Source organism: Eretmochelys imbricata, chromosome 13, assembly GCF_965152235.1.
Source record: "Eretmochelys imbricata isolate rEreImb1 chromosome 13, rEreImb1.hap1, whole genome shotgun sequence".
In the NCBI taxonomy this organism is placed as follows: Eukaryota; Metazoa; Chordata; order Testudines; family Cheloniidae; genus Eretmochelys; species Eretmochelys imbricata.
Genome location: NC_135584.1, coordinates 12,604,233 through 12,629,536, shown reverse-complemented (window position 1 = coordinate 12,629,536; position 25,304 = coordinate 12,604,233). Strand labels below are relative to the sequence as shown.

Below are 25,304 nucleotides of genomic sequence, written 5' to 3'. Positions count from 1 at the left end.
ATGAATATGACTTCGTACCCACGCTTGGGCATAAGTAACTAGTTCAATGCACTTCCATGTCTGCCATTAATCTTCAGACGTAATGACTAGCATGGTATTTTCCATTTCCAGGTCTTGTTTGTACTGGCCCGGTTTAAAATACTTTGTGTAATTATAGTGGTTCCTACAGTCAAACTGCTAGGGCCTTGTATGGTGTCTGTTCTTCTTTAGCTAGCAATTTCAGTAATGACCATAATTCATATAATCTGTCCTTGTGGCATTGTGGTTTTCAGAAGTATAGGGGCTCTTTCTGTAATTTAGCCATATCTATATATAGCTCCGTGGCTATCTAGATATTCTAAATGCGTTGCTTAAAATAAACTCTACCGAGAAATTCCACTCCCGTCACCACAAGTGTTTTCTGATGGTGCCTCTCTTTATGTAAATGGAATCAAGTAAATGGGTTAAGAAAATGAAGGGATCAGAAGGGTAAAATCTCAGGAAATTAGCCTGGTCTGTTACCTGAACTAGTTAGTTCTCTCCAAATAAATCACTGGGCTCATTTCTTCAGGAGAACAAGAAAATTCCCCTCCCTAAATGGCCCATTTACTGCTCTGAGCGTTGTGGGCCTGTTCCCCCCCCCCCCCCCCCGCCCCCCAAAGCTGAGGAAACACAGACAGAGGAGGGGGATATCAGGGCACCATTCTCATCAGGAGACTATGAAATTTTAAGCCCCAGAGGGGGCAGCTGCGGGTGTCTTGGGGAGAAAGGGGCTCTTTCTGGAAGAGACTTGGCTCTGGTTGAACGTGACTTTACAAGCAAACCTGTGTAGAATGGACCAATGTCAATCCCTGCAAAAAGGATACAGGATGGTTCTTCCTGCCACTTGTGCGTTAAGGAAGATTTGAGGGCGGAATGGGGATTAGCAGCCTTCCCTGAAAGGTAGGGAACATAGCAATACAGAGGACTGACTCCATAAGTGCAAGCCTACAACACTAGGCCCACAACTGTGCTGCATTGTAAGCAAAAATGGGCCCGCTTTCTCGATTCACAACCCAACTTCATACTGAATTTGGCAAATCCTTATTCAATTTTCAAAAGATACCTGCAGCGTGAAGCTGCTATCACATGCACCAGTGTAAATTAGGAGCTAATCCTCTAACAACACCAGAGTTACCCCAGTGTAAAACTAGTGACAAAATGGCCTTATGTGTTGGGTTTGATTATAACCAAAGCAGACAGAAAGAAGCACTCTGTAGACATGGATTTAAAGTATGGGACACTATGATTATCAATTGCTGCAAAAAATCAAGGAATTTTTTTCTTCTGTTTGAACTGGGAAAAACTGTAATTTAATCAGTTATTGATTTTGTAATGTGGAATCTCACAGGTTTCTTCATGTGGGAAAAGGGCTTGTGATGTTACAGTAGGAGAAGGTATTCAGTCAGTGTGTCTGATGTGAAGGATGGCCTTGTGGGCAAGGGAGTGGCCTGGGATTTAGCAGATCTGTGGGTGGGCTAAGCCCTACCCCTCTCTCTCAGAGGGCTGCAGGGAGGCACCTAGCTCCACTAGGGATCCACAAACTGCCTGGAATCAGATGGCTTAGGTGCCTATCACTCCACACAAAATGGCGGGAATGGGGGAAGATGTTGGTGGCAGTGCTCACTTTATAATTGTTAGCCCAGTGGTTAGAGCACTCACCTGGGATGAGGGAAACCCAGGTTCAGGTCCCCTTTCTCTCCCCCACGTATGGGGTGTTGAACAGGGATTTGTAACATCTCAGCTGAGTGCTCTAACCATTAAGTTATGGGACACTGATGTTGGACTCTGTCAGTCCCTCCTGTTGCACTGTGAATAAATAACGAGAGCGATTGGAGCAGGGGGCTGGAGCGGACCCAGGGTGTCCCAACTCACAGGTGGATACCCTAATCACGGGGCTACATAGCCTGTTGCTGGCCTAGGGACTGTTCCACTGTGGATAGATATTAAAATAGTCATTGGGAGAGAATAGGAATGACTCTAGTTCTGTGGTTAGGACACCCACCTTTGAGGTGGGAGACCCCCTGATTCAGTCCCCCTGCTCCAATTACTTGTTCGTTATTTATTCCAGTAAGGCAGTAAAACTTTATTGAAGGCTCTTGTAATTCTGAATCCAAATGTGGAAAAGGGCAATTTTAGGCACCAACAGGCTCACTTCCTGGTGATCTTGCATACAGCATTGTTCCTGACCCTTCTAGGAGTCCTGAAGGGTAAACGCAAACTGAAACAAAACCTCAGATCCTCACATAATCACCTGACTGCAGGAGCTGAGGCTTTAAGGAAAACCTCAAATACTGAGACTCGCAATACAAGCAGAAGAGTTGTCAGTACTGGGGTGGGTTTACATGCACCTGTGTGTACAGGTGATTCTATGGATGTGTCCATTTCAGGGGGAGGGAGACCACTACTATTGACTGTAATGGGTTTTGTACCTGTATAACAAGTCTAGAACCTCACCCAGGTTAGTGGTAATGAAAAAAATCAAGCCGTTCTGCTCTGTACACAAAGTAAATATGCAGAAGGGTAGATTCCATTCAAGGCTACCCTAAGCGGTTACGTGGTTTTCCAAAGAAAGCGAACGGTCTGGCTTGCCTGCTCTCTGGGTAAGTGGTCAAGCCGCCACATTTTTAAAAGCAGCATGGCTACAAGTGTACTCAAACCACAGCAGTGGTTAGGACTTGCCACAGCACCCTAGGAGCTGGAAAATTCCTGAGCCGTGCCACGCGGAGATGAATGTGAAATTTAGTGCTGGGCAAACAAACATCAAAAGGTTTGGAAGTTGACTTTGCTTTAGATAAGCACCAAGAGAGCTGGGTGCATGCCTGGCTCTTTGAAGCTCCCTCCATGACCTTCTCCTTGACCCTTCAATAGTTCCACTCCATCTTTCCCCCTCCCCCCCATCTTGATGACCCTACACTAACCCCGAGTCTCCTTCACTGCTTACAACCCACCAGTGGTCTTTGCACCATCACAAGGCCCAGTAGCTCTATCGACAGCTACGCTTGGCCATAGCTGCTCTTGTATTGAAGCATTTGGAAGTCTGGTGTCATATGGCCCAGATTTCAGAGTAACAGCCGTGTTAGTCTGTATTCGCAAAAAGAAAAGGAGTACTTGTGGCACCTTAGAGACTAACCAATTTATTTGAGCATGAGCTTTCGTGAGCTACAGCTCACTTCACCAGAGTTACTTGCACTCCCCAGAGCATCACAAGGTTTGTATCCAGCAGCCACCAAGGAGCAGAGAGGAAACTGTCAAAGCTAATAAGCCCTGCAATGGGACTGTGAAAGGGTGGAGGGTCATGGAGTCAACTGACTCAGGATCATGCCACGGGGCTAAAAATGCAGTGTAGACATTTGGGCTCAGGCTGGAGCCTGGGGCCTGGAACCTGGGAGGGGGATTGGGTGGGGGAAGATCTTGGAGTCAGGCTCCAGCCTGAGACTGAACATTTACACTTTAAAGTGCCATAGCATGAGCCCATTGAGCTGAAGTCAGTTGACCCGGGCCATGGTCTCTTGTTTTTTTGTTTGCCATGTAGCTGTACCCTGAATGTATCCCCTGCACTGGCAAACAACCTCCACACCCTGCTGTGCTGCTGGAGATACCCTGCTGCCCCCTTCTTTGCACTTGCTTGTAGAACAGAAGCTGTGCACCGGGGGGAGAGAATTGTGTGATCTCGAGCAAGTCATTTACCCTCTCTGTGCCTCTGTGAAAGGGGGAATAATAGCACTGCCCTACCTCAAGGGTTTGGGAGGATAAAGTTTGGGAGGCACTTAGGCACTACATTAAGGGGAGCTAAAGAAGTACCTGAGGTAGATCTGCACCATTGTCATGGACAGGGGAGAGTGCATCCCACCCTCACGCCAAGCACTCTGAGCAACTCTGAGAGTTTGTGCTCTCATTCTCATCTACTTCTCCACATTGCCCCCTGCCTGAGGCTGTGTAGACCAGACTCCCTATCAGTATTTATAGTTACATGTTCTGTGCCTTGTATGTGTGTATAGTACTGCACCAGCTTTTACAGTTGACTTCTCAGTAGTAATGTGAAACCAAAACTGCGGATAGGCTGTACCTGGAATGGGTGACCAAATGTCCCAATTTTATGGGGACAGTCCTGCTATTTGGGGCTTTGTCTTATATAGGCACGTACTGGCCCGCATCCCTTCTGTCTGCTCACCCTAACCTGGAATGAGTGGTGCAACTGAATTTTTTTTATTTCAGAAATAAAACAGCCTTGCTGTTAGGAAAACCAGCTGTTAAAGTCTATCTAGTCCGTGGGCCCAACATCTGCAAGAGAACTCTACGACCAATCAGGCACCAAAATAAGCTGCTGGATTTTTCAGAAGAGCTTATGATCTGACACATTGGTGGCAAATAACCTAGGAAAAAATCCACCAGCACTGAACAGTTTGCCTTCATTAATCAAGTCAAAGTTCATACCACTTTGTCATGTGCTATATGTTGATACTCCCTGCTCTGAAGCTGTCACCAGCACCATGTTCTCTTCCCCCTTTAAAAGGGGAAAAAAGGTGAACTCCAAACCAACAAGTGCATTCAGGCCCTACACCATCCTATTCCATTTCACAGTTCAGCTGAAATTGCATGTGCAGGACTAAAAAGGTAACAAAACCCAACAGCCAGGGCTTGATTTAACTAAGTGCTGACAAAGCAAAAGATGACTGATGCGTTAATGCTCCCACAATCCCTGCTTCCTTTAAGAGTTGCCTAAAATAAGACCATTAGCCCAGGACTCCGGTTTTATCAAAGCTATGGAGAGCCTGTTAACACTGAACACTGGTGCGACTGCTTCTGCAATCACTTTACTTCCCCGATTGGAAATGGAGAAGTGCATGTTTCTGATTACATGGCAGTCCACACACACTGTGATATACAGTCAAGCCCCCAAACTCCCCCTCCTCCAATCCAGCAGTATATGCATTCCATGTAGACGCCCAAGCTGACGCTTCTGGGACCAGGTTGATTTGAGCAAACCAACTGACCATTAACATAGGGCCTAATCCTGCGAGCAGCTAAGCGTGTAACTGTGCTCATGTGAGTATTGCCATTGGCTTCAGTGGAACCACTCGTGAGCAAAATTAAGCACTTATTTAAAAGTTAGCAGGAAAGAGGACTTAAGTTCATTCATTTTTTTTTTTTTTAAGATCATCCTCTATCTAGTCTCTGTATTTTACTTCCTTAAACATGTGACCGTATTATGGTCCTCAGTGAAAGGGACATTCATTAGATAGGATCTTACTGGTTTTATCGATTCTAATGTCTGCATTAAGATAGCAATACTCACATTTTAATATCTAAATCACCTCGCACTTACTGTCAGCAAATAAGAGACCCAGCAACAAGCAAAGGAATGCAAATGACAAAACCTAAGATACTGTGTGTGTTGAAATAAACCTTCATGCTCAAGTCTTTAAAATTTCTGAGGTTATTTAGGTGCCAGCTGACGAGCATAAGAGTGGAGTGGGGAAGTGGAAATAGCACACATTTTTAAGCAGTAGATAAGTTATTTTTCTTTTTAAATAAGACTTCACTCTTAAAGCAATCATAATGACCCAGTTGTGGCTCTCTTTGTATCCGCGTAATGAAGAACCATAGTGTTAAGTTCCCATAGTTGTTGCCTCAAGCTCTTCAGTCATTACGTGATAAATAAAAACTTCAAATGGGCTTCTTTTTGCTTAATTGGGCTGACTTTCTCTCCAGGAGGAATAGCTAATATACAGAGATTACTGTGTCCATGGCAACAATGGAAGTTGTCAATAGAAGTAGTTGGATGAACATACACTGTGGATGCAAATCACTGACTCAAAAGCAGAGGATTTCTGGCTTTCTTCCATCCAAAAGTGTCTCTTCCAACTGCAGGCAAAGCTAAAAAGAGTGAAATAGAGAACTCTGGATGAAATTCTGAAATCCTTGGCAGCAAGGGGGATGTTACCTGAGTAAAGATTGAAGCATCTTATCAGCTTAAGCACAATGACTGACTATAATGGAGCCGAACTCATGAATCTTCATGAAGCAAAAAATAACACCCTGGAAGCTCAGTCAGAAACTAACTTACAATAACTGACCTATCGAATGTTCTAAATGTGCTTTATAATGTCATTAATCAGACAAATCTAACCACTCTGAAGCCTGTGCTCAGTGGGGTTTTATGGCTAATGCCAGTTTACAGTAACATTCATATTTGTGTTAAGAATTCCCTTTCCAAACCAGTAGGTTCCGAGACAAAGCTGCAGTAGCACTGTGGACTGATGGGAGGCTAACAAACCGAGAAGTGGATTTTTTGGCTTCCAGACAGGGGTTGCAGCTACTGAGCATATCTAGTAAGTCGGTGGTTCTCAAACTGTGGGTCGGGACCCCAAAGTGGGTCACAACCCTGTTTTAATGGGGTCACCAAAGCTGGTGTTAGACTTGCTGGGGCCTGGGGCCCAAGCCAAACTGCCCAAGGGCTGGAGCTCTGGTTACAGGCCCCCCGCCTGGGGCTGAAGCCCTTGGGCTCTGGCTTTGACCCCATCGCGTGGAACAGTGAGGCTCAGGCTAGGTGGCCGGGCTCAGGCTTTGGCCCCTTTCCCCTGGGGTAGCAGGGCTTGGGCGGGCTCAGGCTTCAGTCCCCCCTCCTGGGGACACATAGTAACTTTTGTTAGCAGAAGTGGGTCACGGTGCAATGAAGTTTGAGAGCCCCTGCTAAGTTTTGTGTGTGTGGCAATGCTGAAGAAAAGTGGCATTTGAACATATTGGCTGGATCCTTCTCTCAATGAAGCCAATGGCAAAACTTCTAGTAGGGTCAGATTTTCCTCTCACTGGAGTTACTCTGGATTCGCACTAGTTGTAAATGAGAAGAATCAGGCCCATATTGTGAATTAAGGAAAGAAAATGAGCCTTTTTCTAAATACACTCTGGGTATTTAAGCCCTGATCCAAAGCTCAATGAAGTCAAAAGGAGTCTGTCCACTGACTCTTCACTGAGCTTTGGATCAGGCCCTTAAACACTGAGGGGTTCCACTTTTTGTGTCTGTATCCATGTGAGACTCTTTGGAAAATGGTAGTTGTGACAGGGTCAGGCCAGATGGCTACAGGAGAGTGATAGAGGGCAGATATATTAGCCCCAGGTTAAGTAGGTCCCTTTTCCCTGGGTAAGGTAACAGGAAAGGTTCCAGAACAATCAGGAATTTTCTGGAAACAATTAAGGCAGACAGGCTGATTAGAACACTTGCAGCCAATCAAAAAGCTGCTAGAATCAATTAAGGCAGGCTAATCAGGGCACCTGGGTTTTAAAAAGGAGCTCACTTCAGTTTGTGGTGTGTGCGAGGAGCTGGGAGCAAGAGGCACAAGAAGCTGAGAGTGAGAAGGTGCACTACTGGAAGTCTGAGAAGTACAAGCATTATCAGACCTCAGGAGGAAGGTCCTGTGGTGAGAATAAAGAAGGTGTTGGGAGGAGGCCATGGGGAAGTAGCTCAGGTAGTTGTAGCTGTCACACAGCTGTTACAGGAGCCACTGTAGACAGTTGCAATCCACAGGGCCCTGGGCTGGAACCTGGAGTAGAGGGCGGGCCCGGGTTCCTCCATCCCCCCAACTCCCTGCTTGATCCCGGAGGAGTTGAATTGGACCGTGGGTTCCACCAGAGGGGAAGGTCTCTGACCTGTTCCACGATTCACTAGGTGGATCAGCAGAGACTGCGGGGGTTGTTCTTCCTTTCCCCATGCTGGCCACTGATGAGGCTAACTGAGTGAACGGCAGATCTGAGCCACGAAAGTGGCCAAACTGAGGGCTGCTGTGAACTTCTGAGGCAAGAAAATCCGCCAATAACTGCAGGACCCCCCTAGGCAGAGGAGGAACTTTGTCTCACAGTTTATTTCAAGATCTTAGTGATTTCAGCCAACAGGCCAGCAAATATATTTACGTAAGCGGGCATAATGCTGCACATAGTTCAAAGTAAACAAGAACCCAGAAATGTTGTTGTTCTCTTAAGGTACAATGTTTGCTTAATGCAGGACTTGGATTTTTTTTTTTCCTTTTCAGTGACCTCCATTGCAATGCAGTGTGGTATCAATAGTAGGAAACCTCATGCCAGCAGCATCTCTGAAATATGCTAAAACACTCTCAATTAGAAAATGTCAGTTTCTTGGCTGATGGGTGGGTTGTCTTTTTTTGTTGTTGTTGGGTTTTTTCCTTTTTTGTGCCTCTATAATTTTATTGGGATGACTAAACTCTGAACTATGTTAACAGTAAACAGAACTAATTTACCCCCTGCTTCCTTGAAACAGCTGCTGACAGCTGCACTATAATTCAATCATGGATCTTTGCAATGCAGCCTGCAAAATATATTCATATTTTTTTCTTCCCTCTACTGTATTTATACTTAGGCAGCTGCAGCAGATATTGACCATGTGCCCATGATGCCAGTGTACAGAAACTGGTGGACATGGGAGCACTGCTGCAGAATAGCTGACACTCACAATGAAATATTATTCACAACAAAAGACCCTTTAGATAGAGTGGAAATAACCACACATACACACAGTTGTTGGACTCTCTTTTGTAAAGTCACAATGATTTATTCAACTAGTTTGTACAAAATGCTTCTAACAACTGCTCTATGAAAAGAACCAGAAATGTGTACATATATTTTGCGAACTGTTAATAAATATTTTCTTAAATAAGGAAACAAATGTGTTTAGAAGAGATGAGAATCATTTTCCTGAATGCGTGATTGAAAAGGAATTCAGAGATGGAAATAAATAATTTTTTTTCCCACTTTTGTGACAATTATTTACATAAAATGTACAAAACAATGGAGTTGATGTATAGCCTAGCAACAGAGATCCTGCAGTCATGTTTAAAAAAAAAAAAACAAAAAAAAACTGCACAGGATATATAATATACGGATCCAGTACAGAGAGAGGGTGGTCAGGACTGAACTGCAATATACCAGTACTCTTGGGCACTCGTGGCAAACTCAACCTTGACTACACTAAAAAATAATCAGCTTGGACCATCCACTGTTAACTTCATTGGTAGCACCTTAACTCCCTGTACAAGCTTCAGACACCTAGAATATGTTGCATTGGTGGCTTATACACATAGAACATTGAGTGGCATTTATGATTTGTATGACTTTATGCATCTCTCCTTTAAAACAATGGACACACTGAGGCAGTCGCAGGGCAACCATTTCTCTTTGACAGTTCATCTAAGGTCTTCTCAGAAAAGGCTGAGGATATTTCAGTCACCATTTTGGAGCTTGACCTACTAAATATTGGGCCAGATCCAGATTTCAGTTAAATCTGGTGTAACAAAAGTTAGAGCCAAGTCAGACCTACAGACTCGTAATTCCCATTGTAGATATGTGGTGCATTTGGTAATGCTGACTGGTGTTCAAGAGCCTGATCCAAGGCCCATGGGACTCCTCCTGTTCCTCAACAGCCTAATCCTGCTGCTATTGGAAATCCAGTGGTAAAACTCAGATCTACCACAATGGAATTAGACTTGGGCCCAAAGAAACAAGCTCCAACTCATTTTCATATAGAGCTTTTTTGTTTTTGTTCTCTCCCCCCACTTTTTAAAGGAGGAAAGCATCCGGTCTGGATTTCAACTGTGGCTTAAGAGTAGTTACTTATTCATGGAGCCAAGCAGTTTTCTTACTACAGATGAAACTGACAGTAAGATAGGAGTCACCCAGAAAATACAGACCCACGGAACCAGGATTACAAATGTCATGGTTTCTTTTCCATATTAAGGACCTGATCCTGCACAGTGCTGGGTGTTCGTTCAGCACCATCCATTTGCTTTCATCTCCTCACAGGATCAAGCCTACAGACTTGCAAAATTCTGATCTGCACCCATTGAAATCAATGGATATTTTTCCTATAGGAGCAGGATTTTGAGCTTGCCTTTCATAACCTTGTAAGTGTTTGAGATGTCCAAGTTGAGAGTTGGGTTACAAAACTGTTTGGGCTTTATTCATTATTATTTAAATTTTGCTCTTAGGTGTTTTAGTACATAGTAAATTTAAATTCTTGTTGGTAGCTGAAATAGATATTCTCCCTGACATAGAAAATATATATCAAGATAACCTTGTTCTTTGGAGTTATTTTCTTCAATTCTTTCAATTCCAAAAGAGATTTCTAGACTTATTTGTCCTTTTTAATTTGAGTCTATCCAGATATTTTTTGCTAGTGCAAAATTTAATACTGGAAGTTCATACTTTAGTCTTTTTCTCCTGATTATGAAGTTGGATAAACCCAGGGTTGGAGGTAATTATTTAACAAACTATATCTTTCTTTCTAGGAACATTTTATTGTGAACAAGTTATTACAGGAACAACAAATGTTTATTATGTTGTGCATAAACACATCAGATTCTCACCCTGGATGGATTTGTTTAAAAAAGATGTTCACAATCAACACTGGTGAGTTAGCCATCTTCTGAAAGGCTCATTTGCAGAAGTAAGAGCAATTATTTTGGATGGGCTTGATTTTTAAATGGTTCCTCTGGCTTGTTTCACTTAGCACCAGTTTGCAGACTCATGTCTATCATAAGCTAATACAAACTTTACTCAAATACCACTTGGAATCCAGAATTTGTTCCACTATCTCCTGTTGATTCTGCACCTTCAGAAGCATGGTCCCTACAAACTGATTAGTTGTTTGTATTTATTTATTTATTTATTTTAAGGAAGTCCAATACAGGAGACGTGCATCTCTTTGCAATTCATATAAAAATGCTCTTAACAGCCACTTTTTTTCCCTTCCTCTAAACCTAATGGCAGCCACATGCCCGTACCACCATGTTCCTGTATTTTTTCAAGATAACATTGGAGCTGTCATCAAAATAGAGCACTGAGATGGCATTGAGTTGCGTAGGAGCGCAGCATGGCTTCGGCACAGTCTCTGGGTTTATAAAGTGAACCTGCGGAGGGGAAAGGAAACAATGTTAAGATTTTTCTCCCCTTTCCCCCCGTTTTTGGGCAAACCTTCCAACTTGCATGTATGCCTTTGACACATTGATTTGTGTACACAAATACCTCAAGGTACGCACACAAAAGGTGAGATTCACAGGCACACTTGGGCATACCTAAAATGCAAGATCTGTCTCTTCTTGGTTTTCTTTCCTTGCAAGGGTAGAGCTGATGAAGTCTAGTCAGCTGACAGGCCTAGACACTGAAGTCCTTTCTATGTCCAGTGAATAGTCAGGCACTGGATACAGGAAGGACTTTAGTGTATGCTTCTTCCGTATTACTGCAACCCTGTGCTGAAGAGGATAAACGTTAGTGGTAAGGGAGGGGGGCAGAAGAGCCTATCCCCCATACATTTGGGAAAACTGATTCATTTTAAAATAGCTCTGACCCCAAACTTGAATCAAGCTCAGCCTTTTGTAGGGCCTTGAAGATGAGTTTCAACTAGAACTGGATGGGGGGAAGGGGAAGTGATGGGGACTCTGCACATTTTTAACTTTTCTGAATGGTTCCACCCCCCCACCCAATAAAATTAAAAAAAAAAAAGGCAGCTCTAGTTTCAATGGCATTTCCAGCCAGTTAGATTCCTGCAGTAGCGTGTAGCTATGCAGCTAAGGATGAGTGATGAAGGTCGCACTTGTTACAAACAGGTGGAAGTTCTCTAGGGTTGTGATACTTGATGGCACTGTTTACTTGCCAGTTTAAATCTGGAAGAGTTAAGATCCTGCAGCTATTCCTCTTCATCTCCTCTCAGGACCTGGTCCAAAGCCCACTGCAGCCAATGAAAAAGACTCCTATTGGCTTCAATGGGCTTTAGAGTAGGTCCTTCATGCACTTGGTCTTTTCCTAAAAAACGAACCCACTAACCGGGCTATACTTGGGGATCAAGGAATCCTCCATCCCACTCTACTCTCCATCCATATGGGAAAGGAAGCAGAAGTAGGGCTGATCTGTACGGTTATGGTTCTAGAGGCCCTTCCCTAATCCACTCCCTGCAGTTGCATGCAATAGATCTCCAGGGAATTTTGTGCAAAGGAGGCTGACCCTCCCCTCCCCTACTTGGGGCCCTCCATTCCTGCCCTTCCCCTCTGGAGCAGTGGGACTGTGCCATTTGTGTTTACATCTAGGGCCCCTCTACACTTATGGAGCATGTTAATGCTTGCAACAAAGAGATTACTTCCAGGCCAACTATTAATTCAGGCCATTCCGCTAGACCTGTTTAGCCAGATGCTGAAGGCATTATGAGCTAACACAGACCTTCCTTCTCTGGCTAGTTCTGAGGAGTTTGCTTGCATGAAATTATTCCAGTGAAGTATTGATCATAGTTAACAGCCTTCATTATTCAACTTAAATTGCACCTACCAGTGTTTGTACAATAGCATGGTTTGTAGCATTCATGTAGGAGTTCAATGGGAAGGCACATTCTCCTTCACAGTAATATGCTGCATAGCCTTCTGGAGCAATTATCCAGTCCTGGATTAAATTGATGTTAGATCATGGAGAAAAGATGGATTTAATTTCATTGTACATTATTCAATCAATTCAAATACATGCACGCAGTCAAACAATCATGAAAAATGTCTCCACTTAAACTAGCTGCTCTAACATGATCAACGGCAGCACCTGTTTGTAAAGTGCAATGGAATCCTTCAGGATAAAGTGAATACTTTGTATATAGCAGAAGGATCACTTCATCCACTATTGGAATGCAGCTACCTCCAGTGCACAAAGTAGGAGCTGGTTACCAGTGTCTAAAGGAATTCTCCAGTAGAAAGTGAAGAACACTGTGTCCAGCTGAAACTACAGAAAGAGTTTATAGGGCCAGAAAGTAGTGCTCTGAATTTAAAATTAGCCATAAAGCTGTGGGCTTTATTAAATTTTCAGCCACTCTTAAATTGCCCTCCAATTTGCATGTTCCCTTTTGTGCATGCAATCAGTTGTGCCAGCATACAGGCAAACACCCCTTTTGTGTGTGCAAAGGGCAATGAATTGACATGTTTGAATACGCACCCATTCTTGTAAGCACAGACATTTACACACAAAATCAGAGGCTAAAAATGTGGTCCATGAGTGAAAGCTACTAGACAAATGATTGAAAAGGCAACATGTCTCCCGAGCCTGAGCACAGAAACCTTACCTGCCAGCCAAGATCTCTAAAACTGACATAAAGTTCATGTTTCTTGCAGGCTTGCCGCTGATCACTGCTGCTGTTTTCTGAGTTGGGGGGTGTAGGGGTGAAAAAAATTAAAACCATCAAGTGAGATTGTGTTGTCCAACTGGATGTTTCAGTGCAATTTTCAAATGAAAGCAGGGCCCATTAAGACTAATCCCTCAAAGTCTGAAGTTCCCCAGCACTGACATCTTTGGCGGCATTGCGATGGGGAATGTGGTGTGGCTCCCCTTCTGCAGCCATGCACTACTTTACAGCACTTGTCACTTTCATTTAGCTGTTTCAGTCTCTTGTATTTTAATAGTAAAATAATGGCTGGATTCAATAAATATAAAATGCCCATCTGGTTTCTACGCAAAGCCAAGAAAGCCCTGAGAATTTTTTTTCAGGGCTTTTTCTCTCCTGTGTGGGCTCCTAGTTTGCAAAACAAAAATCTATTTTCATCATGCAAGAGAACACAGTGACCCAGGAAGTAAGGTGACCAGATGAAATGGACAAAATATCGGGACACATGGGGCAAGCAAAAAAAAAAAAAGGGAAGCCGAGCTGAGTTGCCAAAGCACCAAAAAAAAAAAAAAAAACCCGTCTGGAGTTGCCAAAGCTGCAGTATTGGGACAAATGGCGTCCCAACCGTGCATCGGTCGGGATGTGGGGCAAAGAACTAAAAATCGGGACAGTCCCGATCTTTATCAGGACATCTGGTCACCCTACCAGGAAGGCACTCTCACATATACAGTGATGAGCTTGGTATAAGAACCTATAGAGAATAAGAATAGTAAAGTGACTCTAAAGAGTGGCACCCTCTCAACATCCCTGTGTTTCTTTGAGTACTGTCTGCTGCTGACCTGTTAGTCCTGCAAAAGCAATAGAATCACGGGAGAGTGAGCGGGAATCTATTATCCGATGCATCACAAGTTCTGACTGTTGACCCATTGGGCAGGATCCACAAAGGTACTTAGGTACTTCACCCCCAGACTTAGGCAAATAAGTCCCATTTTCAGATGCCACTGGGATTCTCAAAACTTTTGCTCAGCAGCTGCCTAATGCTGTCGGGGCATAAGCTCACTCTGCACCTAAGCTTTTGCATTAAAAGTTCCCTAGGTGCCTGTGTTTCTGCTTCTGAGCATGCATGCTACGGCTGCCCACTAGGGGTCCAGAACCTGTCTCCTCTCAAGCCCCAAAGGGATTCACAAACCAGGGGAAGATGGGCATTCTTCTACAACTAGCATTTGTGGCCCAGTGTGGTAGGTGTGCTCAGAGGCTGCCAAGATCTACATAAAACAGCCAGGGAAGGAGGGGACCTCTCTGTAGCCCAGTGGTTGAGCACTCACCTGGGAGGTGGGAGACCCCCCACCCCGGTTGATGTTCCCTCTCTGCCTGATGGGGAAAGGATTTAAACAGGGATCTGCCATCTCTCAGGTGAGTACTACAACCACTGGGCTATAGAGTGAGATTGACTTTTCATCCTTATTTGTTCCACTTTAATTGACTTTCTCTGGCCAAATTAATATTTAATCTCAATTTTGAAGATCTAAAATTCAGTTCAGGTCAATTGAAACATTATTTCTATTTTGACCATGTTTTATTTATTTTATTTTATATTTTACTATAACTAGTAAATAGTTTGGGTCAAGAAATTTGTGAAAACTGACCTTTTCCTACACCAAAAAATTTGGTTATGACAAATCAGCATTTTTCCAAGAAACATTTAGTAAAAAATAAAAATAAAAAAGCCAGTGACAGATAAACATTTGGATGATGCTGAATATACAAGAGAAAAAGAGAGCATATTGCTTGAGCACATTAGAGATTGTTTGTTTCATTCTGGTCTCTACAAAACAATACAGACGTATCTAGTACCCAGACAAACTGACTTGGCAGCCTTCGCTGTACCTGCAATGTTGGACACCCGAAAGGCTTCCTGGTTTTTTGGTGTTTTCGATCGATTCTGGCTCCTTTGTTTGCCTCCCGTGGAACGAATACTGCGGAGATGCACTTCTGTGGCTTTGAAGAATGCTACCGTAAAAGGCTGCTTATTTTGTGGGCCATGTCTTCCAATAAGACCAGCCAGTTTGGGATTGATGCTTTGTCCTTAACAGAAATATCAACAACACAATCAGCCCATAAGAGGAATTGCTATAACTTTCCATTTCCACCAGCAATATTGAAGACAACATGATTGAGACAACTGTCCTATATCCCACATATAAAATTCCCATTGAGGCCCATATGCCTGGATCCATTGATGGAGTGGGCCTAAAATGAATAAGCAAATCCACTTCTGAAAGAAATATCTCAGTACAACTAACTTCATTTTATATTTGAATGTAAAAGTTAAATAAAATGCTCCTACAAATAATTATTTTACCCTACATCAGCTTTGCATTAGATTTTCCTGCATTCTTTAGAGGGGTTTCCTTAAGTTCACCAACCTATAACTTGAAGTGATCCCATAAAAGGAACCATAAACCTCAGCCCATAGGAACACTCAATTCCCACTGGAAGGTTATTAACTTAATATAAAAATGCCTTCTATTAAATGTTGACACAGTTCCAGATATATTGCATTTGAAAGAAACAAATAGTTCAGATATTTAGCAACATTTTATTTATTGCCACATCTGTCACACACAGCAGTAGTACTGAATCAGATAACTTGGTTATAGATACATTGTAATTATTGCTCATTCCTTTTCTGACACAGGATTTTAAAATTAACTTTAGTTATGGTCAAAGGTGCCTGATTGATAGTCCAGGAGACTTAAGTCAACTATTTACAAAGATAAGGCATAGATAGTTGCTGTACAAATTTGCCCCTGGACCCTCCCCACTACCCCAGTGTGTCTCAATTGTGTTGTGAAGGGACCATTGCCCGGAGACCACCTCAGGCTCTATAACCAACCAACCTTAGGACTGGTAGTGATGATGATGGTGTTTAATTCACGCCAGTTTTGATAGTGGATTTTGTGATGTTTGTTAGGAACTGAACTGGGACTTCCCAAGTAAGTCAAAGAACAGCTGATGCTAGTCTCAGCCTGGTCTACATTATTCCTGTCGACATAGCTATTGCCTCTCAGGGAGCTGGAGTAGCTACACCGATAGGAGAAGCTCTCTGTCGGCAGGGGTAGCGTCTTCACTAAGTACAGCAGTGGTGCAGCTGCACCAGTCCAGCTTCACCGCTGTAGCGCTCTAAGTATAGACAAGCCCTCAGTTACAAGCTGAACCACATTGGCACTGGCATTTTGGAAGTGAAAGGATCTGTATTTCCATTAGCAATCCACTGAGCGCTTTGGTCCTCCGGTTCTTACTGGTTTCTAAGTGCAGTATGCAAAAAAATGGCAACAAAACAACCTGGTTCTCTAAGGTGAATTTCCATAACTGCTGTTTTTAAGGCATTTGTTCCGTAACAAGGGAACGGCCCACACCAGTGTCTCAAGAACCACTGTCTCTATTAGATCTTTTTATCCCTTCATGTTTAGCAGCTTTTTGAGTACATAAAAATGTTAAGATGGAAAAGACTTGCTCATGATCACAGCTCAAGGCTAACAATCGCCAATTTACATTTGCTTCTCTCACTCTTAATTTGTTTTAAATAATTCACAACTTAAAAGGACAAATTCTTTCCCTGTGCAAAGCTGGGATTTGCACAGAGGATCATAAAGTGTTTATTACATCAGCATGACTGCTTGGAAACTAAGCATGACCTACATCTCATGGCTACAACCCCTTATGGTTCCCTATGTGGGGAGGAGATAGGATTAGACCTGTAGATATGCTAAATGGGATCAGGCAAACTTATCTCCTAAGGATAGGACACTGGGTCAGGCTTTCCATGAATGAGACTTAAGTCGTATACTGTTCGCCGGTGAAATGTGCTGAGTCATATAAATACCTATTTACATATGCAAAGGTGTGCGTGTTGGTGGGCATGAGCACTTCCACCTGACTGTATCATTTTCATTCTCCATTTAGGTCCTGTGAATTTGGCCACATAGTCTTCACTTTACACAGCGAGGCTGATCCCAAAAAACACTTAAGCATGTGTGTAGCTCTAAGTACATGAGTAGTCCTACTGAAGTGCATAAACTACTTGTGGTCTTAAAAGCTACACATGCTTTTCTGGATCAGGGCCTTATTACATTTTCAAGAACAAGTTTTAGCCAAAAATGAGTCAGAATTCATCTAGTACCGCATTGATTTCTGCCCTCTTTCCTTCCCCCACCCCCCATTAGCAGCATGAAACCTTTTCTGATTGCACTACCATTTTAAAAAGGCCACGGTTTTGAGAGAGTAAATTATTTTTAGTTGCATCATCTCACTAACAAGAACCTCAGCAGCTTGCAGTTAGTGACCCTAGATCAGTGGTTCTCAACCTCTGGCCCACAGGCTGCTTGCGACTCTATCAGCACAGAGCTGTGGCCCACGTGACATCCTCAGGGCCATACATATAGTACTGGATGCGGCCCACATAACACATTGTGTGGCCCACAATGGTAAATAGGTTGAAAACCACTGCCCTTGATCCACTCCTAGTTGATTCAATGGGTTTGCATGAAGGTAACGGAGAGCAGAATTTGGCCAATGCATCAATTTAGGGAGAGGCTTGAGTTTTTTGGTGACAGAAAGTTACTTTTGCTGTAGCAAATCTCTCTCTCTCTCTCTCTCAGAATACAACTTTTTTGCTTTATGCCCTATTTAAAAAAAAAAACAAAAACAAAAAATGTTCTGAGTAAGACCCATACCATAGAGCTATTGTGTTCCTCATTCATTAAATTGTGGGGGTGGGGACCCACACTTAAGTGACTAGAACTAAGTATTTCAACTTCCACCTACAGCCAGGGACCAAATTTCAAGGAAAAAAATATTTAAGACATCTATTCCTAATTAACCAATTATGTACTTATCTAACACAAAATAGAGCTAAACTCTCCAATCACAGAATGCAGACTATTTGTGTTTAAGAAGCCGCTTTTTTTTAACTAAGAAAAACAGGATATGAAGCAATAAGTAATAGGCTAAGTAAACCTAAATAGTCAGCTGTTGTTTCTATGTATTATGAGGGCGTGAAGTGTTTCAGAGCTTAGGGTGACAGGATGCCTACGGCTAATGAATCATGTTAGTGTTTCTCTCGCTTGTTGTTTGAGCTTATCCCAACTTTCTAAGCGTAAACAAACATCCTTTAATTCCCCACTAGTTGCTGTTTTTGATGGACTTATCTGGCATGATTGTAAAGGAATATGAAGAGCAGTTAAATGAACTAATCTGTTTTGTATTATTCTATCTGGACAGTACTTTTGACTCTTCCCTTCTATCCTGGTTGCATTTTATTCATGTATAGAGAGACACACACAAAATAACTGGTACAAATTCTAGACAGAACTTGCCAGGTTTTCAGTTTCATTACACACTTTAAACTCAGGCTGTATCCACTGAAAGGTTAGCTACATTCAAAAATCTATAGTTTTGCATCAAAGTCGTGCTATGTTGCAAGTCTACAGACTTGTGACATGACAACCAGGTGAAACTGCAGCTTTGCTAGGAGTGCGCAGTTTGTGTGAACCCCAAATGAAACTTGGGCTTGGTAGGACTTACCCTTCCAGCTCAAAATGGAAGAAAATGTTTCCTTGAATTCTGGAAAATAATTCTGTGCTTTATCAAAATAGATTGAAGAAATATTTCACGAGTTTGTCTTGAAAGTTAAAGACCAAATTCATCCCTGGAAAAAAAGTAACTCCAGGACTGAATTTGGCTGCTTGCATTTTAAAAATTAAACCTATAATTGGCACAAATCTTTGCAGTCTCATTTCTCCAATGTGTGTGTGTGTGTGTGTGTGTGTGTGTTTTAAACCAAAACCAAGCCTATTTGTAGGGAGAGATTTTCAAAGGCACAACTGGCATTTAGGTGTCTAACTCTCATTGAAAGTTGATGGGAATTAGGCCCCTAAATTGTCATTCTAGGCCTTTGAAAATTTCTCCCCAAGCTTTTGCTCGGAGACAGGTTTGTATAAGGGCCCAGTTCTAACAGTCTACCTACCTGCTTTTTCTGAGCAATTACCATAACTGCATGCACAATTGTGGTGCTCTTTTGCATTCAGGATTTTGAAAATCTGGGCAAGATGTCCTAATCATCTGTTCCCTTATTGCAACTGCTATGATCTTATGTTTATTCCATAGACCTAAGAGCATAATATTTATTTATAAAATGCTATGGACATTTCTAGTGTTTAAGGCAATAACTTATTAATGTAAATAATTTAAGTTATACTATAGTCAGACTTATTGCTTACACAGTCACAACTTATGTAAGTCCTATTGCTCCCTTGTATGCTCATTCTGCCAAGGTTTCACTACTTCCTATAGCCATGATTTTCTCCACATGGAATACACGCAGAGCCCGGAAAATATTTCTAGACTGCAAGGGTTAAGCACCTAGCAACATAATCAGAAGATAAAGACAAAGTGATCCATTCTGCCCCAAGATACATGGCTTGTATTTTCTAGTATCATAGGCATTCATTGTAACTTATGCAATTGAAATCTTTTAAATTTTTGGTTGGATTAATTCTCCCTGTTCATAAAGAGCAGTCTTTTGAGACTCAAGCAAACTCTGAAAGATAATTGAGACGGAGGCCACAATCAATTTTACCAAATGAACATAGGAACAAAGACATTGCCATACTGGATCAGATCCAAGGTCAGACCAATTTTGTATCTCTGATGCTCACACCCTCTTCCTAACTCTCATGAGCTTGCATCACAAGCTGGCTGAAGAACTTGGAGTACATAGTGTGTCAAGCCATTCCTTATGTTTCACTGTTAAAAATTGATTGGACTGTTTATGTGAAAGCATTTTCTTCTCAGCAGACTAGACTTTCAAATCTAGATATGTGTTGGGGCGGGGTGGAAGGCAAAAAAGAGACAGCACAGAGCAAAGAAAAAAGGCCTGGGTGGGGAGGAGCAGCACAGAGGACCAGGGAAGAAGCTGCGTGCGGAATAACTTTCTTTGATTCACTTGAGTACTTGCTACAGTTCCCACCACCAGCATTTCAGATGCTCCAGTTTGGGACTATTGCAGCTGGGGAGAGAGGGAGAAAATCATTTGCTAAATGGAAGAAGACAATGGTGTCTCTGTGGGTGGGGAAGGAGGTCATGCCTTAACGATTCCTACCTAGTGTTAAAGAGAAAACATGGACTATATCCATCAGCTGAGGATTTAGCCTGTACATTTTTGTTTCTCACTTTCTAATGTAATATAATTGGAGAACCTCAACAATTAAGGCTTTCCTGACATTTCCTTCCCCACCCACAGAGACACCACTGGAAAAAGTATTTACTAAATGGGGGAGTAAGGGGGGGTAACCGAATCAATTTTAAACAGTGAACCACTAGGGCCAGAGTATTTATAAGTTTGGTTTAGCCAAAAGAATGGCCAATTTATTTGTGCAGCTTCCATGACTTCAAGTACAAATAAAGTAAATACATGTGCAAATTAGTCATGTGCATGTTACTAGATTGCACATACAATCATGGTAATTGTGTGTGCAAATTAGGGCTCAGATCCACTAAAGCAGATGCTTAACTTTGAGCATCTTAATAGTTTCTTTTGAGATGCTTAAAGCTAAAGCATGTGCTTATGGTTTTACTGGATTTGGACACAGATGTATGATTGTCTTGAAATCAGGTGGTGGTGATTTAGATATGTTCAAATATCGCGTGATGGGTTAATATTGTAATTTTGTAATATTTTTCCAACATCTGCATCTTAAGAAAATTCAAGACAATCTTGAGAAATCCCACTCAAATGAATGACTACTGGGTGCATTCAGACTAGTCCTGACTGGATTTCTATAGCCAAAATGGAGACTTTTTGATGACATTTACTCTCTGAAACTTACCATCTATACTCTCAACTGATAGCTGCAGGCCGAGATTGTGTTGTGGATTTACCACCCAGTGATTACTGGTTGCTGTAATATCAAACACCAGCCAACCTTCCTCTGCAGCCCAGATTATTCGAGTGTCAAGCAGGAACAAATCTGAATCCCTGAAGAAAAAAAGAAACAGTTACTTGGATTTTCAAACGGAAATAATTTACGGTAAATAGCCATTCAAGTTGTTGCTTTAAGCAACACAGCTGGTAGCCCTTATCACAATACACAAGTTATGTCACAGATAGACAACTATGCCAACCTAAAAGCCTTTTTTCCTGAACAGTGGGAGGATGGATTAAAGTAGACTTAATGTGGTTTGGAGCACACATATTGTTGTACTATTACAGCTAATCCTACTATCGCAATTTTTTAAATGTTTTCCAGGCAACTATGTGAACAGTTATTGTGTTTGCATATGAAACTTGGTAACTGGGCATGCAAATACACCTAATTATCCTTTTCCATGCATAATAACCTGATTGTTGTGCATAATCATGGCAATGGTGCAAGCAAATTGGAGCATAGTTGTGTGCCTTTTGCAAACACTAACATATATAATGTCCTTTAAAAATCTGCTCTGTTGAGGCTACATACAACTGAATAAGGATCACAACGCAGCAATATGTTGTGTGGTAATGTCCTTTCAATCTATTGTTTAAAAGCTAAATAAATAGACACACTCCGATTATTTTGGACCAGAAATTGAGAACAAGAAATCAAAACTAATCAGAATTGGAGAATGCTTCAAGGACTCAGATGGGGCTGTGGTAATCATTCTAGGTCTTCAACAATTTACCGCTGAGATGAGCTGCAACTGAAAATCTGGTAAATTACAAGGATTACAAAAAGAATGGGGAGTACTTGTGGCACTGTAGAGACTAACAAATTTATTTGAACATAAGCTTTCATGGGTTAAAACCCACTTCATCGGATGCATGCAGTGGAAAATACAGTGGGAAGATAGAGAACATGGAAAAAATGAGTGTTGCCATACATACTATAACAAATAACTCTCATTATAGTGTGTATGGCAAACCCCATTTTTTCATGTTCTGTGTGTGTGTGTGTATAGATAGATCTTCCTACTGTATTTTCCACTGCATGCATCCGATGAAGTGGGCTGTAGCCCACGAAAGCTTATGCTCAGATAAATTCATTAGTCTCTAAGGTGCCACAAGTCCTCCTCATTCTTTACGCTGATACAGACTAACACGGCTACCACTCTGAAACCTGTCACCATGCAAGGATTACAAAGGTTCTAAAAAGGAATGGATCTCTTTCATCAGAAGCCAAGGCAAAGAAGTAACTTGGATGATAATAATAAGAAGAATAATGGGTACCTCCAAAAGGAAAAAGTCTTTACAAGAAGGATGGAGACAGCAAGGTGATGTCCGGACAAGCCCTAAAGGAGATTCTTTCATATTTTGTAGTGTGCAGAGGTTGGAGAGTAACTGTAGCTTTTTGAGTAAAGAAAAACCTTGTAAAGGGATCAGGAAAGTTCTTTTATTGTGTTCCATAAGCCTGGGGATGGCCAGATTAATCTGTTTTATAGACTTGTCAGTACAAACTTTTTTAACGTCTTTAATTCACTCTGGGCCCCCTGTTTGCCTGGAACATCATGTGATACTAAAATCTAAAATGAGAGGATTTATATGGCCCCCAAAAGCCTCAAAAAAGTATATGAACTTTACCACTGTGTGGTAGGGAAATATTGTTATCCTTCATGTTTTACAAATGGGAAACTGAGGCAACAAAAAAAAATGCAATGACTTGCCCCAGATAAAAGTCTAGCAGAACAGGAAATTGAACCTCATTCACTTGGTTCCCGTTCCAGTGTCTTGATCACCTGGCAATCCTTCCAACCTAGATAGGTCAAGCTATACAGTAAGTAATGGCTTTAATCTAAGGGTATGTCTACACTATGAAATTAGGTTGAATTTATAGAAGTTGATTTTTTAGAAAGCGATTTTATACAGTCCCTTGTGTGTGTCCCCACACTAATGCACTAAGCGCATTAAGTTGGCGGAGTGCATCCACAGTACCGAGGCTAGCGTCGACTTTTGGAGCGTTGCACTGTGGGTAGCTATCCCACAGTCTCTGCTGTCCATTGGAATGCTGGGTTAAGCTCCCAATGCCTGATGGGGCAAAAACATTGTCACGGGTGGTTTTGGGTACATGTCATCAGTCGCCCCTCCCTCTGTGAAAGCAATTGTTTCGCGCCTTTTTTCCGTGCGGGCCCCATACTGCTTTCAGCAGATGGTGCAGTAGGACTGCTAACCGTCGTCATCATCCACCGCTTCCGCTGCCACTCTGCTCTCCTGATGCTACGAAGCCACCTCACAGGTCCTCTATATGATCGTCATCATCCATCGCTTCCACTGGCACTCTGCTCTCTTGGTGGTCTCGCAGGGCCGCTTCTGCTGCAACTCTGCTCAGCTGCTCTTGTCTCACCATACCACAGCAAGCATGCAGCCCGCTCAGCTGTTGTGTCCTGGCAGCAGATGGTGCAGTAGGTCTTCAAAACTGGTCATCCAACCACCGCTTCCCCTGCAACTCTGCTCTCCTGCAGACGCCAGACCACGGCAAGCATGGAGCCCGCTCAGATCACCACGGCAGTTATGAGCATTGTAAACACCTCGCGTGTTATCATGCAGTATAGCGCACAACCAGAACCTGTAAAAGTAGGCAAGGAGGTGATGGCAGCACGGTGACGAGAGTGATGAGGACATAAACACAGACTTCTCTCAAAGCACGGGCCCCGGCAGTTTGGCCATTCTGCTGGCAGTGGGGCAGGCTCATGCCATGGAACGCCAATTCTGGGTCCATGAAACAAATTCAGACTGGTGGGACCGCATAGTGTTGCAGGTCTGGGACGATTCCCAGTGGCTGCGAAACTTTCGCATGCGTGAGGGCACTTTCATGGAACTTTGTGACTTGCTTTCCCCTGCCCTGAAGTGCAAGAATACCAAGATGAGAGCAGCCCTCACAGTTCACGAGTGGCGATAGCCCTCTGGAAGCTTGCAACACCAGACAGCTACTGGTCAGTCGAGAATCAATTTGGAGTGGGCATATCTACTGTGGGGCTGCTGTGATCCAAGTAGCCAACACAGTCACTGAGCTGCTGTTATCAAGGGTAGTGACTCTGGGAAATATGCAGGTCACAGTGGATGGCTTTGCTGCAATGGGATTCCATAACTGTGGTGGGGCGATAGATGGAACGCATATCCCTATCTTGGGACTGGAGCACCAAGGCAGCCAGTACATAAACCGAAAGGGATACTTTTCAGTGGTGCTGCAAGCACTGGTGGATCACAAGGGATGTTTCACCAACATCAACGTGGGATGGCCGGGAAAGGTACATGACGCTCGCATCTTCAGGAACTCTGGTCTGTATGAACAGTTGCAGCAAGGCGCTTACTTTCCAGACCAGAAAATAACCGTTGGGGACGTTGAAATGCCTATAGTTATCCTTTGGGACCCAGCCTACCCCTTAATGCGCTGGCTCATGAAGCCATACACAGGCACCCTGGACAGTAGTCAGGAGCTGTTCAACTATAGGCTGAGCAAGTGGAGAATGGTGGTAGAATGTGCATTTGGACGTTTAAAAGCACACTGGCGCAGTTTACTGACTCAGACCTCAGTGAAACCAATATTCCCATTGTTATTACTTCTTGCTGTGTGCTCCACAGTATCTGTGAGAGTAAGGGGGAGATGTTTATGGCAGGGTGGGAAGTTGAGGCAAATTGCCTGGCCGCTGATTACGTGCAGCCAGACACCAGGACGGTTAGAAGAGCACAGCAGGGTGCGCTGAGCATCAGAGAAGCTTTGAAAACCAGTTTCATGGCTGACCAGGCTACAGTGTGACAGTTCTGTTTGTTCCTCCTTGATGAAAACCCACCACCTTGGTTCACTCCACTTCCCTGGAAGCCAACCACCCTCCTCTCCCCCCTTCGATCACCAATTGCAGAGGCAATAAAGTCATTGTTGTTTCAAATTCGTGCATTCTTTATTAATTCGTCACACAAATAGGGGGATAACTGCCAAGGTAGCCCGGGAGGGGTGGGGGAGGAGGGAAGCATTGGGTGGGGTGGGGGAGGAGGGGAGAACAAGGCCACACTGCACTTCAAAACTTATTGAATGCCAGCCTTCTGTTGCTTGGGCAGTCCTTTGGGGTGGAGTGGTTGGGTGCCTGGAGCACCCCCCCCTCCCCATTCTTGGGC

General features: G+C 43.0%; 1 protein-coding gene across 1 annotated transcript in view; it reads right to left on the bottom strand.

The window, feature by feature from the left end:
* Positions 1–10,787: 10,787 nt before the first annotated feature.
* Positions 10,788–25,304, bottom strand: part of BMP7 (bone morphogenetic protein 7) — a 55,350-nt gene continuing 40,833 nt past the window's right edge. Inside the window, exons 3-7 of the mRNA XM_077832025.1 lie at positions 21,049–21,197; positions 15,047–15,244; positions 13,121–13,197; positions 12,346–12,456; positions 10,788–10,937 (exon numbers count right to left, since the gene is read on the bottom strand). Coding sequence (XP_077688151.1) covers positions 10,788–10,937; positions 12,346–12,456; positions 13,121–13,197; positions 15,047–15,244; positions 21,049–21,197 — 685 coding nt within the window. The remainder of the gene's footprint in view (positions 10,938–12,345; positions 12,457–13,120; positions 13,198–15,046; positions 15,245–21,048; positions 21,198–25,304) is intronic.